Here is a 17,415-nt window from a genome sequence, read left to right on the forward strand (position 1 = left end):
GCCTTGCACATGCTAGGCAAGTATTCTGCAGCTGGGCTACACACCTAGCCCTTTTTACTTTGACACAGTCTCACAGAGTTGCCCAGGCTGGCCCTGAACTCTTGATCCTCCTACTTAAGCCTCCTCAGTTGCTAGGATTAACAGATGTGTGTCATTGTGCCTGGCTCTCTTTGACTTTTTAACACTCTGATAATTCTGCTTTTGCATTTTTTCCAAAAGCTCACACTCTGATAATGTATATGTGGTATTCAGTTTTGTATTTCCGAAAAAATAAACTACTTTGCAAAAACAGTGTAATATTAACTGTTAGCATTGAAATAACCTAACTCCTGAGTACAGAAGATCTCTAATGAAAGCTTCAAATACAGATTCTTCTGGTACTACTATTGAATGGAGTTGCAGTCTGCTTGAGCTTTACAAAATATCCACCATTTTGAAGTGAGAATGAATCTTTGATTTGCATATCTATTTTGATTGATCCAAGAAATGAAACTACCACCTCACAGAATATAATTTCCATGTGTTAGGGATTGTGTTGAGCATTCATTCTTCAGGATAATTATAGACTTGAAAGTGTTTAGTACTCGCAGGCCACCTCTCGATAACTGGCACAAGAGGGGCAGTCTTTTCCAAAGAGCTGACGAGATGGCATAAGTGGAGCAGCAGAATAAGTGAACCTTCCAGATGATTACGTACCACAGTGTGGACCCCGACCAGCTACTGGACATGTCCTAGGAACAGCTGATGCATCTCTACAGCACGTGGCATCAGAGGCTGCTGAAATTGCTGCAGAAGCAGCACTCACTGCTGAAGGGCATGCACAAGGTCAAGAAGGCAGTGCCACTCATTGGAGAAGCTAGAGGTCTCCTGCCAGAGATGATGGACAACTACAACTGCAAGACCTTCAGCCAGGTGGAGATTCAGCCTGAGATGATTAGCCATTGCCTGGGTGAGTTCTCCATCACCTAGAAGCCCATGAAGCATGGCTGGCCTGGCATCTGGGCCACCTGTTCTTTAGTCTTCATTCCCCTCAAGTAGCCATCCAGCTGATAAAGGCACCACTGCCTCCCCCCAAAATATTTAGTCACCTAGTCTATGCTTTTGTCTCTGTCAGTAATACGAGAGACTCATCTGCAAGGCAATGTGTGATAGTTAACTTATTGTGTTCATTTGAGTAAGAAATGCCCAACTAAATTAATTGGGTCAGCATAGTTCTGGTTGTGGCTGAAGAGATTTACTGAAGATGAAAGACCCACCCTGGTTGTGACTGACAGCAACCAATAGGCTTACTGCCTGAATGGAATAAAAGGGAAACAAAAGAAGGAAGGCTCACTTGTGTTTCTTCGGTGGAGCCCCAGTCTTCATCTTTACCTTGGACATTATCTCTTGACTTCCAGTGCAGACTCTTCAGCCTTCTGGCACAGACCCTTTGTTCTTTCATTGCAGACCCTTTGGCCTCCTGATATGAACTCACATGGAATACTGCAGTGACCCCAAGAAAAGAGGATTTACACAATCAAGTTGATAGGATAACTCGTTCTATAGATAGCAAGTCAGCCTCTTTCTTCAGCCACCCTGTCATTGCCCATTGGGCTCATGGGCAGAGTGGCCATGGTGGTTGTGCGTGGACTCAGCAACAAAGACTCCCACTCACTAAGGCTAATTTGGCTACAGCCACTGCAGAATGCCAAATATCCCAGCAGCAGAGACCAATGCTGAGTCTCTGATAATGGCACCATTCCCTGGGGTGATCAGCCTGTGACCTGGTGGCATGTTGATTATATTGGACTGCTTCCACCATGGAAAGGACAGCGTTTCATCCTTACTGGCATAGCCATTTATTCTGGGTATGGATTTGCCTGCCCTGCATGTAATGCTTCTGCCAAAACTACCATCTGTGAACGTACAGAAAGCTTTATCCACCATTATGGAATTCCACACAGTATTACATCTGACCAAGGAACACATTTTACAGCCAAAGAAGTGAGGCAATGAGCTCATGCTCATGGCATTCGTGGTCTTACCATGTTCCTCACCATCCAGAAGCAGATGGATTAATAGAAAGGTGGAATGGTCTTTTGAAGACACAATTACAGTGCCAGCTAGGTGGCAGTAGCTTGCAGGGCTGGGGAAGGGTTCTTCAAAAGGCTGTGTATGTTTTGAATAAGCATCCACTATATGGTACTATGTGTCCCATACCCAGAATTCATGGGTCTAGGAATCAAGGGGTGGAAGTAGGAATGCTACCACTCACCATTAACCCTAGTGATCCACTATCAAAAATTTTGCCTCCTGTTCCTGTGACCTTAAGCTCTGCTGGCTTAGAAGTCTTGGTACCAAAGGTGGGGAAGCTTATACCAGAAAGCACAACAATGATACCATTGAACTGGAAGCTAAAGCTTCTCCCTGGTCATTTTGGTTTTCTCATGCCTCTCAGAAAGCAAGCCAAAGAGGGAGTTACAGTGTTGACAAGGGTGATTGACACAGACTATCAAGGGAAAATTAGACTATCGCTCCACGGTGGAGGAAAGGAAGAATATACTTGGAGTGCAGGAGATCCCTTAGGGCACCTCCTAATATTACCATGTCCTGTTATTAAAATCAATGGGAAACTATGACAACCCAATCCAGGCAGGATAACAAATGGCCCAGAACCTTCAGGAATGAAATTCTAGGTGACCCCACCAGAGAAAGAACTAAGACTTGCTGAGGTGCTTGCTGAAGGCCAAGGGAATACTAAATGGCTATTAAAAGAAAGTAATTGTAAATACCAGGTATGACCCTGAGATCAGTTATAGAAATGAGGATTATAATTGTAATAATTCTCTCCTAACATGCTTCTTATGTAATATGTTGATAGACTTAATATTGGTTCTTAAGTATTGTTAAACCTGTGTTATAGTGTTCAAGTTATGAAATGTTAGGAGTAAGCATCATCTAAAGAAAACTACTCTGGGAGGGAATTTGTGTGCAAGAGAGTTGTAACATGTTAGGTGTAATTATCAGTTTGTCTTTGTATCTGGAGATGTGGTTTAAGGAAATGTGTCTTGTCAAGTTGACACAGGGTAGATTGTGATAGTTATTTGATTGTGTCAATTTCAGTAAGAAACACCCTACTAAATTGGATCAGTATAGTTCTAGATGTGGCTGAAGGGATTTACTGAAAACAAAGTCCATCCTGGGTGTGAGTGGCAGCAACCAATAGGCTTGCTGCCTGAATGGACTAAAAGGCAAACGAAGAAGGAAGCCTCGCTTCTGTTTTTTCAGAGGAGCTCCAGTCTTCACCTTCACCTTAGATGTCATCTCCAGCCTTCCAGCACTGCCTCTTCAGCCTTTTGGCCTCCTGATAACAGACTCACATGGGACATTAGTGAGCTCCATGCCTTCAAGTGGATTCTTTGGATCTCTAGCCCACAGGCAGCCCTTTTGCACTTTTCCATACCTGACTCTGGCTGGCCATTGTAAGCCAATCTTGTAAGTTCTTATATACTATATTTGTATATCTTGCATTAAGTCTGTATCTAGCACTGATGCACAACCCAATCCATTTTATACTGCCATTGATTGTTTTAAAGTTTATCCTTGTATTGGGTTAAATTATAGTGGTTATAATTATACTTATTCACTTTAATTCTGCCCTCAAGCTACACAACCTTTGGCTCCCTTTTCTCCATGATAGCCTTTTAGATACAGGGATTGAACTCAGGACCTTGATTTTGTGGGGCAGGTGCAGTGCCACTGAACTAAATCCCTGGCCCAATATTTTAATATATATATTCTATCCTCTCTACCTTTCCCCTCACAAAATTTCCTCTCTTTAGGATAAACATCCTCACCTCTTCCAACTCTTCCTATGATATCATTTTCATTATCCTGATTGCTAAGGACATTAAATTTTGTTAATATCCCTTCTGAAATGTTTTTGGAACTGGAAATAATACTCTAAATTGAATCTGGATGTTGGACATGTCATCACTAATGTAGCCTGAAGTTGGTGTACTTTTTTGTCATGAGTGTGTGTGTGTTTTGTTTGTTTTTTTTCCTTTGGTATGGGGGATCAAACTCCAGGTGGTGTATGTGTGTGTTTTGTTTGTATGTTTGTTTGTTTTTCCCTTTGGTATGGGGGATCAAACTCCAGGTGGCAGAACCGCTGAGCCAAATCCCCAGCCCAGTGTTTGTTTAGTTTTGATTTTTCCTTTTTTTTTTTTTTTTTAGACAGGGTCTTGCTTTGCAGTTCAGACTGGCCCTGAACTCACTATGTAACCCAAGCTGGCCTCAAACTTGCAGGATCCTCCTGCCTCATCCTCCCTAGTGCTGGGATTACAGGTGTTCGCCACCACACCCAGCTGTTTTTAAGGGAGGGGTCTCCCTATATAGTTCAGGCTGGCCTTGCACTCAGCCTCTAAGAGCTGGGATTACAGGCGTGTGCCACCACACCCCAACAGTTGGTAGAAGGTTGTGCTTTTTTTTTTTTTTTTTTTTTGATACGGGAGATCAGACTCAGGTCCTTAACGCTTGCATTGCAGGCAGCAGAACCGCTGAGCTAAATCCCTGGCCCGTGTTGTTTGTTTTTTTAACAGCAATGTAATGTTGGCTCATAATGAATTTAGAATTAACTAAAATCCCAAGGTTTTTAATTTGGAAGTTTGCCTTCGCATGACTTTATTCCAAACCAAGTGTCTTAGTTCCTTAGTAACAGTTTAAAAAGCATAATAGCCAGGCATGGTGGTACATGCTTCTAATCCTAGCACTAAGGAGGCTGAAGCATGAGGATCACCATGAGTTCAAGGCCAGCCTGAACCATATAACAAGACCCTGTCTCAAGAAAACAACAACAAAAATAAGACTTTACATTTACACCTATTAAATTTTATCTCAGTATGGGGATGTGGTGGTGCATGCCTATAATCCTATTACTTAGGAGGCTGAGGTGGAAGGATCCCCAAGAGTTCAAGGCCAGTCAGAACTACATAGCAAAACCCTGCTCAAAAACAAACAAAAAATGTTTTAAAATTATATTTCACTAGCCTGTAAGCCAGTCTTGGTTTCTTTGAATCTTGGTTATTTTCCAGCTTATTATACTAGTTCAAAAAAGGGCTTTGAAGTTAATGTCAGAATGTTTTCAGATAACTGGGAAATGATAATGAAGAGTCATGGTGAGTATATTCTAAAAATTTTGAATGCATATATAATTCAGCTGTTGAGATATTTATATGAATTATTACCACTGTAAATTGACAAAGCCAAGAAAATCTGAAGTGCATTGCCAGCTTCCAAGAGAAGCCTTGTGTTGAATATTACTCAAAGAGAGATGATGTTTTATAGACATTCTGCTAACATAATGTTGAAAGATCTGAATAGTTCTTAAAATAAATCAATGCCTGTATGGAGTAGAGACAAAGTCACTGCGATCATTTTTAAAATATATTTTTATTTTTAGTTGGCATACAATAATTTTACATATTTATAGGGTACAGTGTGGTATTTCACTACATGTATACAATGCATTAGATCAAAATAACTGGCATATCTTTTACCTCAGACATTTGTTTTTCTTTACATTAGGAATATTCAAAATCTTATCTACTAGCTATTTTGAAATACTTAATTGTTGTCAACCATAGTTATTCTCCTGTGCAATAGAACATTCAAAGTTACTGCTGGCAGACTACATCTTTGCCCATTGACCATCGTGTCATAACCTCCTTCCAACACGCACACCCTTCCCAGGTTCTGATAACCACTGTTTTGTGCTCTACTTAGGAGATCAATGTTTTAGCTTCTACCTGTAAGTGAGAAAATGTTGTATTTGCCTTTCTGTGCCTGACTTATTTCACTTTATGTAATGTCCTCCAATTCCATCTACATTGCTGTAAATGACAGGCTTTCTTTTTATGCCTGAGAAATATTTCATTTTGTATATGTAGCATATTTTCTTTATTCCTTTAGCTATTGTGAACAGTGCTATAATGCAATGTGCAAATGTAGATGTCTCTTCAACATACTGACTTCAGTTCCTTTGGATATATACTTAGTGGGATTGTTAGATCCTATTCCTAGTTTTTTGAGGAGCCTCCATACTACTTTCCAAAATGGCTGTACTTATTTACAATGAGAGTTCCCATGTTGGTTTTTGTCTTATATAATAGCAATAAAATAGCTATCCTAACAGGTGTGAGGTGCTATCTCATTGTAGTTTTGATTTGTATTCCCTGATGATTAGTGGTGTTGAACATTTTTTGATATGTTTGTTGGCTATTTCATTATTCTCTTTTCAGCAATATCTATTCGGGTGATTTACGTATTTTTTAATTGCTGTGTGTTTGTGTGTGTGTGTGTGTGTGTGTGTGTGTGTGTGTGTGGTGTTAGCATTCTTTTATTTTACACTTGCATGATATTGGACAGTGTTGGAGATTCTGGAGAAGCACGTTTGCCTCACAGGTAGGGTGACCAGACAGTTTGATTTACCTGGGGTAACCCTGACTTTAGGCCTATTGTTCCTGTGTAATTATTCATTTTATTCATTCTTTTTCACTTTCAAAGACATCTAGATTTAGAGGATAAATTATCTTACCACACTTTTCAATCCAACTGGCTCCTTTTAGTATTTTATCTGGGTGAATATTACATAGCTGTAATTTGCAGCTCTAATTAGGCTGCCAAAGTCTTCCATTTGAACAGATTGTTCCCTGACCAAGGAAAAAGTAACTGCAGTTAAGGTCTACAAATACTTAGGGTTCTCTTCAGCCACCCTGAAGAGTGCAATACTGTGTGTGTGTGTGTGTGTGTGTGTGTGTGTGTGTGTGTGTGTATATATATATGAGATCCACTTCTGTCAAAAATGAACTCTTGGAGCTGGGTGTGGTGGCGCACGCCTGTAATCCCAGCACTTGGGAAGTTGAGGCAGGAAGATCACTGTGAATTCAAGGCTACACAGTGAGTTCCAGAGCAGTCTGAAATACATAGTGAAACCCTGTCTCAAAAAACCAAGAACAAACAAGCAAAAAAAATGAACTCTTGGGCCGGGGATTTAGCTCAGTGGTGCCGCCGCCTATCTCCCAAGTGCAAGCTCCTGAGTTCGATCCCCAGTACCCCCCCCCCGGCCGAAAGAACTTGTTTATGCAGGAAAATCAGAAGCATTTTATTCTCTTAACATGTAGGAACATGAACAAATATTTTAAATTAATGTATTAACATTCTGAACATTTATTTTTTTAATTGTGAAAACTGAACTCTGCCTTGAGTGTACAATGATCCATTATAATATGCATAGACTTTAAGAATCTGCATATTTTATGCTGCTTTCATGTTTTTCCTAATTAATGATTTACATGTTTAATTATAATGTATTATGCATCACAGTTTCCATATTCATATAAAATAAATGCTTAAATAGTTTCTTCTACTTGTTTAAATATTACTTTCCACAAAAAGAGAAAACAAAGAGCTGGGGGTGTAGCTCAGTGGTAGAGTGATTACTGTCTAGCATGTGTGAAGCTCTGGGTTCAAACTCCAGCACCATGAGAGACCAGCAGACAAAACAAAAATGTCAGTTTTTACTGTATGACTTGAGTGGTGTGGTAAAGTAGAATTTTACTATTTAGAATTTGAATGTGTTTTAGTGATTGTGTAGTTATTTTTATGTCATCAGTGAATAATTTTTAGCTCGGAATATCAAACATATGTTGCTGTGTTTCTCATTTTGGATTTCCTAATGTAATGTTCTCTTTTTAGAAAAAGTGGATGAGTCCTGTTTTCAAGAGAAGATGACTTTTAACAGTTTTGAAGGAACTAAGACTTGTGTACCTGCAGACATCAATAAGGATGAAGACTTTGTAGAGGAGTTTAATAGATTAAAAACTTTTGCTAATTTTCCAAGTACTAGTCCTGTTTCGGCATCAACATTGGCACGAGCGGGTTTTCTTTATACTGGTGAAGGAGATACTGTACAGTGCTTTAGTTGTCATGCAGCAGTAGATAGATGGCAATATGGAGACTCAGCAGTTGGGAGACACAGAAAAGTATCTCCAAATTGCAGATTTATCAATGGATTTTATTTTGAAAATAGTGCCGCACAGCCTATAAATCCTGGTGTCCAGAACGGTCAGTACAATGCTGATAACTATCTGGGAAGCAGAAATCATTTTGTTTTAGACAGACCACCTGAGACTCATGCAGACTATCTTTTGAGAACTGGACAGGTTGTAGATATGTCAGATACTGTATACCCAAGGAATCCTGCCATGTGTAGTGAAGAAGCTAGACTAAAGTCATTTCACAACTGGCCAGACTATGCCCACCTAACTCCCAGAGAGTTAGCTAGTGCTGGACTTTACTACACAGGTACTGATGATCAAGTGCAGTGCTTTTGTTGTGGTGGAAAACTGAAAAATTGGGAACCTTGTGATCGTGCCTGGTCAGAACACAGGCGACATTTTCCGAAATGCTTCTTTGTTTTGGGCCAGAAAATTAATGTTCGAGGTGAACCTGATGTTGTAAGTTCTGATAGGAATTTCCCAAATTCAACAATTCCTCCAAGAAATCCAGCCATGGCAGAGTATGAAGCCCGGATCATTACTTTTGGGACGTGGACATACTCAATTAACAAGGAGCAGCTTGCAAGAGCTGGATTTTATGCTTTAGGTAAACAGACTTTCCAACTATCCCAGGGCTCCTAAACAGTAAATAGATGCCTTTAACCCCCTGAACTTGTAAAAGTATTTAGATTTAAGTTGGCATTTTTATTTATATCAGTATTATTCTCTAAACTTAAGTAATTATGGAATTTATGTTACAAAGACTACCATATTATGAGTCATGTTTATATTTATGTAATTGCTTTAGGAGAGAGGTGATAGAAACATGGGTCTAATAGTAATACTAGCTATCATTTATTAAGCATCTAACGTGCTTAGTGTATATATTACATGCATTTTCTCTAAGCTTCATAACAACTCTCTAAAATAAGTTAACATTAAAGAGTTTGGCTCATATTAAAAGTAACATCTACCTTTAATATATAGATGATATATTTGAAAGCTGGCTAGTATTATGCTTATTGTTACACATGAGTGTTTCTGTTTCATTTGTTGTTTTGTTTTGTTTGATGGTACTGGGGATCAAACTCAGGACCTTGTGCTTGCAAGGAAGGCACCACACCAGTGAGCTAAATCCCTGGCCCACAAAATCAGTGTTTTTGAAATGGATGCCATAAGTGTGACAGGAAGGGCAATTAATGTGATGGCTTCTAGGAATATTTTAAGAGGTATTATTTATCTGACCCATTTATTTTAGGTTTAATGCCAAAGTATAAAGTATTCACTATTTCAAAATTTTTATTTATATAGCATCGTATAGTAATCATAAAGTTGGTTTAGTATTGTTAAGCTATAACCTTAGAGAAACTTATCTTGTAAATTTATTGTTATTGATACTTAGAATATAACTTGTTTTAAAGTCCACAATTTGATAAAGTAAAAGTAATATTGGTGGACCAGATGACAAAAATTAAAAAGAATGTAACAATTGTAGTCCTTAAAAAATTGGTCATTTTTATTTTTCTTTGTCTTCTGTAAAATACCTTATATTGGGTCAGTGAATTTAGTGTGCATTTTCTCCTCAATGCATAAAGATCATACATTTATATATAATATATATCTTAGATAAAAATATGATTGTCTTAAGCTATATGATTTTTCTGTAAGATGTGCTTAATTTTTGGGTGTTAGGATGGATATTTTTGTGTAAGCTTCTAGTTTATATATATATATATATATATGCATATATGTATGTATATATAGTTACTTATATATTTTCTTAGGTGAAGGTGATAAAGTAGAGTGCTTTCACTGTGGAGGAGGACTAACTGATTGGAAGCCCAGTGAAGACCCTTGGGAACAACATGCTAAGTGGTATCCAGGGTAAGATGTTTAATTGTTCAATGAGGAACAGGCAAGTTGAACAGTGTGCAGTGGCAGGATCTGAATTACTTTTCACCTCAACTTATTTTTGACTTCACTGTGGCTTGAAATTCACACCAGATTTATAAAAATGGGGTCACCTACTTTATGGGGGGGATACCTAAGCCTTCTCTGGTGCACTCATTTCTTATATATCATATCTTTGACATCGGATAATTTCATTCCTAAACACCAAATTAGGAAATGTGTACTTACTTGTTTAACATAGGCTCTTTCATGATGGATTGAGAAAGCCTAAGTTGCCAAAGAGTGTCCTAAAGAAGCCATTATACACCCAAGGAAATTCTAATGGATCTCACTGATTCTAAGTCACAGAGTTGTTTACATTTTATGATCTCTGAAATGAGGACACATCTGGTAACAGATCATACTTTAATTGGTAGCAGTTTTAGGTAGTACATAAAGTAAGTATGCTTCTTCTTAGAATCAGTGACATCCTAGGATGATAACATATTTTTTTTTGTTTTTTTGAGACAGGGTCTGACTATGTAGTTGAGACGGACCTGGAACTCACTATGTAGCCCAAACTGGTCTCAAACTCACAGTGATCCTCCTGCCTCAGCCTCCCAAGTGCTGGGATTACAGGCATGCATCACCACGCCTGGCTTGATAACATATTCTAAATGTCTCTTTACCATCCTGTCTTTTATAAACAAGTGCCCAGGTATATAAGTGATATAAATTTCTGGCCTACAAAATAGTACAACTTAAAACTTCAGGGAGCTCATTTGTAAAGACATCTTAGCCTTAAATAACCTTAAAAAGAAAGATTGAAAATGAAAATTTTATCCACCTCCTGCCTCACAAGCGCAAGGTCCTGAGTTTAATCCCAGGTTAAAAAAGAAAGAAAAGAAAAAAAATTTAAATGTACAGTTGATTAATCATCTAAAAAATAAAGCCTGTTAAGATTAACTACTTTAAACTTTTGAAAAAATGTGCAGGTACTAGTTTAATAACTTGCTTAAAAGTCAAAAGTTTTCAAGTTGATACTTTTTGCTCTGCTGACATAGCATAACAGTAGGAACATTCTTTTAACCTTAAAATAATGATTGCATAGGGAATTGATAATGTTCTTTGTGGCTCTTTAGAAACAACAGAAAGCAAGTTAATAGAATAAATATGGAGATAATATCTTTACTAATACTTTACTAATTTATCAGCTGCCAAAGTTTTATCTTTTATTATTTAGGTGTAAATATCTGTTGGAAGAGAAGGGACAAGAATATATAAACAGTATTCATTTAACCCATTCACATGAGGTGTCGCTGGTAAGTCTCATTATGTAATACATTTTTTTCAAATATTTGTTTTATAATTATTTTTTCATGTAACATTCACAGTATAATATTGTGAATTAATAATGTGCGGTGAGCTTTAAAGAAGAGAACTTTAATAGAACTTCTTACTCTTAACCTGAAGCAAATTCGTAAATATGATTAGGATGAACTAATTTAAGTATCATTGTAGGCAAAAATGAGGTTCAAGGGTTAAAATACTGAAATCCCTTGCTCTCCTGAAATTAGACCTATGTATGATGTATTTTGCACTCATCAGTAGTATTAACCTTTGTGTAGATAATATATAAAATCTGAAAAATGTATCCAAACTGATAGGAGGAACTGGGGTGGCCAAGGCATTGATAATATGTGAAAAAAAAAAAAAGCAATCTGGAATAGAATGGGAGAGTGGAGTCACTTATATTTGTATTTACCTCCATGAAGTTTTTTAATTTTCTTGGGCCTCAGCTTCTTATCTGTAAAGTGAAGGGATTGGATTAGATGATCTTTTAACTTCCTCTGTTCCATCAGGCTGTGCCTCTTGTGAGTGTTCATATTTGGAATTGGAATGCAGCCAATTTAAATTTTTGATTAATGTAACTTTTTAAATTGCCTTCTACCAAAAAGAATTCTTATTTACAATTCACATTTCTATTTTTAGGTAAGAACTACTGAAAAAACACCATCACTGTCTAAAAGAATTGGTAAGTATGCTTATTAAAATAAATATGCTTTTTTTGTAATAGCTAAATCTTGTGAACAGCCCATGTGCCCATCAACAGGTAACTGGATAAAGTTGTGGGTTTTTTTCTAAAATGGAGTATTACTCAGCCATAAATGATAAGCTAGAGGCATTTATAGCTAAATGGGTGCACATTGAGGCCATACTCAAGTGAAATAAATAGGACACATGTGTAAATACTGAATATTTTCTCTGGTGTGAGACACTGAAAGCGTAAATGAGGACCAAAATGTATAATAGATTAGATAATGTAAAATAGGAAGAAAAGATCCAAAGTGGATAGGAAACTGGGGGAAGGGGTAGAGGGAAGGGAAAGAAAAAATATGAGAAAAGAAGAAAACTGATACAAAGGTTTTTGTAAATAGGGAGGGGTAGAAAGAGGGACGGGGGATGGGGAAAAACACAAATCAAGATATAGCATGTACTGGGCTGGATTTAGTTCAGTGGCAGCTCACCTGCCTCAAAAACGCAAAGTCCTGACTTAAATCCCTGGTACTGGGGAAAAAAGAAAGTGATATACCATGTACAGGTACTAATTCCCAATGATGAACGTGATCCTAATGTATACCTAAAATGTACCAGTAAACTTAATAAAAACAAAACAAAAACAGTCATGTAAATTTTTATACCTTAAATTTTTTAAAAGACTACTTACTTATAGCTGTCTATACTAAACAAAGAACAGCTTATCCCAAAAATCAAAGGGAAGTTGAGAAATAAAAAAAAATTCTCTACTTAAAAGAATCTGGGCCGGGGATTTAGCTCAGTGGTACTGACCCTGACTTGTAAGCACAAGGTCTTGAGTTTGATACTTCGCCCCCCCCAAATCTGTCTAAGCAATGACCAAGATGTGATAGTATATGTACCAATTCCCCACAACAAATGTATTTGTTATATATTGCAAACATGTACTAATAAAAAGGGAAAAAATCTGGAAAAAAATACACTTTTAATATTCCTACCAGTTTATCACGGTTATCTATTTGTAGGGTTAAAAGATAAACGTACATGGGCCAGGGATTTGCCTCAGTGGTTCCACGGCCTGCCTCGAAAGCACAAGGGCTTGAGTTCGATCCCTGGTACCAAAAAAAAAAAGATAACCATATACTTTCAAAGTCACAATAGTATGGTTATGAGGATGAGATTGCTATATATTTAAAAATTTAATGAACAGCTTATGTATATAAGTCAGATATTTCTGAGTATTAAGAATGTTTGTATAATCTGGGTGAGTTCGTGCATACCTGTAATCTCAGGTAATCAGGAGGCTGAGGTGGGAGGATGGCTTGAGATCAGGAATTTGAGGCCAGTCTAGGCAACAGAGTGAGAATCTTGTCTCTAAAAAATTAAAACATTTTTTTCAAAAAGGTGGCACATCCCTGTAATCCCAGCTACTTAGGGGCCTGAGGCGGAAGAATCACAGTTTGAGGCCAGTTGAAGCAACACAGAGAAACTTTGTCTCAAAAAGTGGTAAAGGGGCTAGAGATGTAGCTTAGTCGTGGTACACTTGATGAGCATGGGCAAGGCCCTTAGTTTTATCCCCAGCACTGGAAGATGAAAGAAAACCAGAAAGTGAGTAGAGAATGGTATTATTAAGCAGATATTATTATCCCCACTTTGCAGATGAAGAAATGGAGAAACATAGAGGTTATGTGATCTACCCATTCACTTTAAGAATTATTAGTGGGACTAGAACTGTAAACAGGTCTTCTGAATCCTATGTCACACACAGATCTGATTTTCATTTTAGGCAGCATGTTTCAAAAATAGAAAGTTTAAGGGCTGGGGATTTGACTCAGTGGTTCTGCCACCTGCCTTGCAAGCACAAGGGCCCCAGTTCCATCCCCGGTACCAAAAAAAAAAAAAAATAGAAAGTTTAATTTAGAATATGTCTGGTGATTCCCCACTCTATGCTTGTAGCATCATCTGTTTAGTATTTTAAGGATTACAAGGCAAGAGAACACTATGTATAGTCATAAATAATGCTTGAGATGGATAGCTACATTTATATTATTTGTTATGGGTTTTACAATGGGTGTAAACAAAACAGTTTAAGAAATCACTTAGTGTTAAAATATCTTAGAAAGAGCCTATACATTTTTGCATACTATTTTTTGGTATTTATTCATCCTTATAGTCATACTATTCTGCTTATGGCTAATGAGACAGTTAATGTTTTTACACTGAATTATAATTTACATGGTATTTCACCTTTATAAAGTATACAACCCAGTGCTTTTTGTGTATTTACCATCACTGAAATTGTACAACATTATTAACACTCTAGAAAAAAAATCTCATACCTACCGATCAGCAGTTACTCCCATTTTTCACCATCAGACCCGCCAACTGCTAATCTACTTTCTGTCTGTAGTTTTACCTATTATAGAACTTTAATATAAATGGGATCATAGGGGGCCTGAGTGGGAGGTATTCTTAAAAATGTGGAATCATGAAATATATAGCTTCAAGTTTCATCTGTGTTGTAGCATATATAATACTTCATGGTTTTTCTTTTTTGACATAGGGTCTTGCCATGTTGTTCAGTCTCACCTTGAACTCATGATTTTCCTGTCTCAGCCTCCAAAGAGCTAGAATTACTGGCATGCACCAACATGCCCAGCCTCTTTATTCTTTTTTATGGTGAAAAATATCCCATAGTATAGATAATACCATATTTTGATTTCTAAGTTGATGGACATTTTTTTCTACTTTTTGGCTATTGTGCATGATACTGCTATGAGCTATTTTGTACAATTTTTTTCCAAGTATTTTGGGGGAGGTTGGTATCGGGCATCAAACTTGGGTCCTTGCAATTACAAGGCAGGCATTGGAACCACTGAGCTAAATCCCCAGCCCCTATCCAGATTTTTTTTTTTTGAGACAGGGTCTCACAGTATAGTTGAGACTGACCTGGAACTCACTGTGTAGCCTAGGCTGGTCTCGAACTCACAGGGATCCTCCTGCCTCAGCCTCCCGAGTGCTGGGGTTACAGGTGTGCACCACCACGCCCGGCTAGATGTGTTTTTAATTGTCTTGGAAATATATATTTAGGGATGGAATTGTTGGGTCATGTGATACCTATGTTTAACCATTTGATGAACTGCTAGTTCTCCAAAGTGACTACCCCATTTGACATTCCTTTTAGCAGTGTTTCTCTACATCCTTTGTAACACATGTTATTCCCTATCCTCTTTTTTTCTTTTTGTTTCTTTTTTAGACAAAGTCTCGCTGTATAGTTGAGGCTCTCTTCAAACTCATTTTCCTCCTGCCTCAGACTCCAGAGTGCTGGGGTTACAGGCATAGGCCACCAAGCCTGGCTTCAGCTCCTTGTTTTTCATTTGGATTATTGTAATAGTACCCTAACTGACCTTTTGTTGTCTTCATTACCAAATACAAATCTTAAAGTTACCTACCATATAATGTTCCTAATATTCATATCCCTATGGTGTCTCCCTTTCCTGCCTCCTCTCTTTTAAAAAAGTATTCTAGGGGCTGGGAATGCAGATCAAACTTGTGATCCTCCTGCCTCACCCTCTTGAGTAGCTGGGCTTATAGGTCTGCACCACCATGCTATTTTTGGTACTATGGCTGTGTAGTATATTTTTAAATCAGCTGTTTTGGTGCCTCCAGCATTGTTTTTTATGCTCAGAATTGGTCTTTTGTATTAATTTTAGGCCTTTTTTTTTGCAGTACTAGGGATTAAACCCAAGGCCTTTGCACTGAGATAAATACCCAAACCTTTTTACTTTTTATTTTGAGACAGGGTCTCACTAAGTTGCCCAGGAAGAGTTTGGACTTGTGATCCCCTGCCTCAGCCTCCCAGAGTGCTGCGACTACTGGCCTGTACCACCATACCCAGCTCTATCAGAGTCAATCTGTAATCTTGAATAATCCATAGTGCTATAAAATATATACTCAGCATTTATAATGAATTATAAGATCCCGAAAATTTAAAAAATTCTCCCCTCTAAAGCAGTTCTTCCTCTCACCCTTCCTTTGGTTTGCTGGCTTTTTGGTTGTTTCTCAAAAGCTATTTTATTGTTGGGATGTGCTAATGAAAATATTTGTTTAAACTCTTGTATTCTTTTTCCTCCCAATTTTCATTTCAGATGATACAGTCTTTCAGAATCCCATGGTACAAGAAGCTATACGAATGGGATTCAGTTTCAGGGATATTAAGAAAATAATGGAGGAAAAAACTCAGACATCTGGGAGCAACTATGTATCACTTGAGGTTCTAGTCGCAGATCTAGTGAGTGCTCAGAAAGATAATACACAAGATGAATCAAGTCAGACTTCATTGCAGAAAGGTATGCATGGCTGTTTTTAAAAAGCAACACAAATAACAGCACTTCATTATGAATAATGTATCACTCTGTGGCCCCCATTTATTTCTCTCCTGTCACATTCACCTTAGTATAAACATTTAAAAAATCTTTTTATTATGAGAAATTTCAGAAATACACAGCATTGTAGATAACAACATAAACAAAGCTCATGTGTCCATCAGTCAGTTTTGATAATTATCAATATTTTGGGAGGCTGAGGCAGGGAGATCACAAGTTTGAGGCCAGCCTGGGCAGTATAGCAAGACCTCATCTTAAAAAAATTATTAATACTTCTCCAATCTTGCTTCGTATCTTCCCCCAACTTCTTTTGTTAAATGCAAATATTAGACATATATAGCCAATAGCTAAGGGCATTTTTAAAACATAACTTTAATATTATGTGTTAGTCTGTCTGCTCAAGCTGCTACAACAAAATACAGTGGGGTGGGACAGGGAAGGGAAAGAAGGAAAAAAAAAGAAACAAGCAGTAATATATACATGTAACCACTCCCAAAATGATTGTAAACTGCATGAACTGCAAACATGTACTAATTAAAATAACGTACTAATTTTAAAAATCACTTAAATAAACACCACCAACTGGGTACTTATATAATACACATATGTTTCTGACACTTCTAGAGAGTGGGAAGGACAAAATCAAGGTGCCCATTTCCCAAGGAGGGCCCTCCCTGTAGGTGGCTGCCTTCCCGTGGTGTCCTCATGGCAGTGGGGGAAGGGTTTGGTACATACGCACTCTGGTTTTTCTTCTCCTTATGAAGAAGGACACTAATCCCATCAGGGAGCTTTCACCCTCATGACCTCATCTAAATCTATTTACAGTATTGTTGCTAAATGGTGGGGATACATTCTAAGAAATACATTGTTAGGCAATTTGCTATTGTGTGAATATCATGGTGTGTATTTACACAAACTTACATGGTGTAGATCAATCACTTGAACTGGCCACTGGATACAATCAAGAGGCTTGGTAAACACAGAATGTATGACATGAGGCTGCTGCCCTCATGACATAGCATACTATTTGTGGTAGATGTCTTTTTTCTAAGTAGAAGGTATACACT

At 37.7% G+C, this 17,415-nt stretch overlaps 1 protein-coding gene and 1 pseudogene across 2 annotated transcripts in view; both read left to right on the forward strand.

Annotated features, from left to right (window-relative positions):
• Xiap (X-linked inhibitor of apoptosis) overlaps positions 1–17,415 on the forward strand; it is a 47,470-nt gene that overhangs the window by 21,344 nt on the left and 8,711 nt on the right. Inside the window, exons 3-7 of one of the 2 annotated variants that reach the window (XM_010609948.3) lie at positions 7,735–8,643; positions 9,821–9,920; positions 11,170–11,248; positions 11,919–11,961; positions 16,112–16,312. In XM_010609948.3, coding sequence (XP_010608250.1) covers positions 7,767–8,643; positions 9,821–9,920; positions 11,170–11,248; positions 11,919–11,961; positions 16,112–16,312 — 1,300 coding nt within the window. In that variant the 5' untranslated portion in view covers positions 7,735–7,766. The remainder of the gene's footprint in view (positions 1–7,734; positions 8,644–9,820; positions 9,921–11,169; positions 11,249–11,918; positions 11,962–16,111; positions 16,313–17,415) is intronic. The other variant, XM_033760197.1, reaches the window with a different exon arrangement.
• Positions 246–3,472, forward strand: LOC117284719 (annotated as a pseudogene).

This window comes from Fukomys damarensis, unplaced genomic scaffold (genome assembly GCF_012274545.1).
Source record: "Fukomys damarensis isolate Sample0158 unplaced genomic scaffold, DMR_v1.0_HiC HiC_scaffold_39, whole genome shotgun sequence".
NCBI lineage: Eukaryota > Metazoa > Chordata > Mammalia > Rodentia > Bathyergidae > Fukomys > Fukomys damarensis.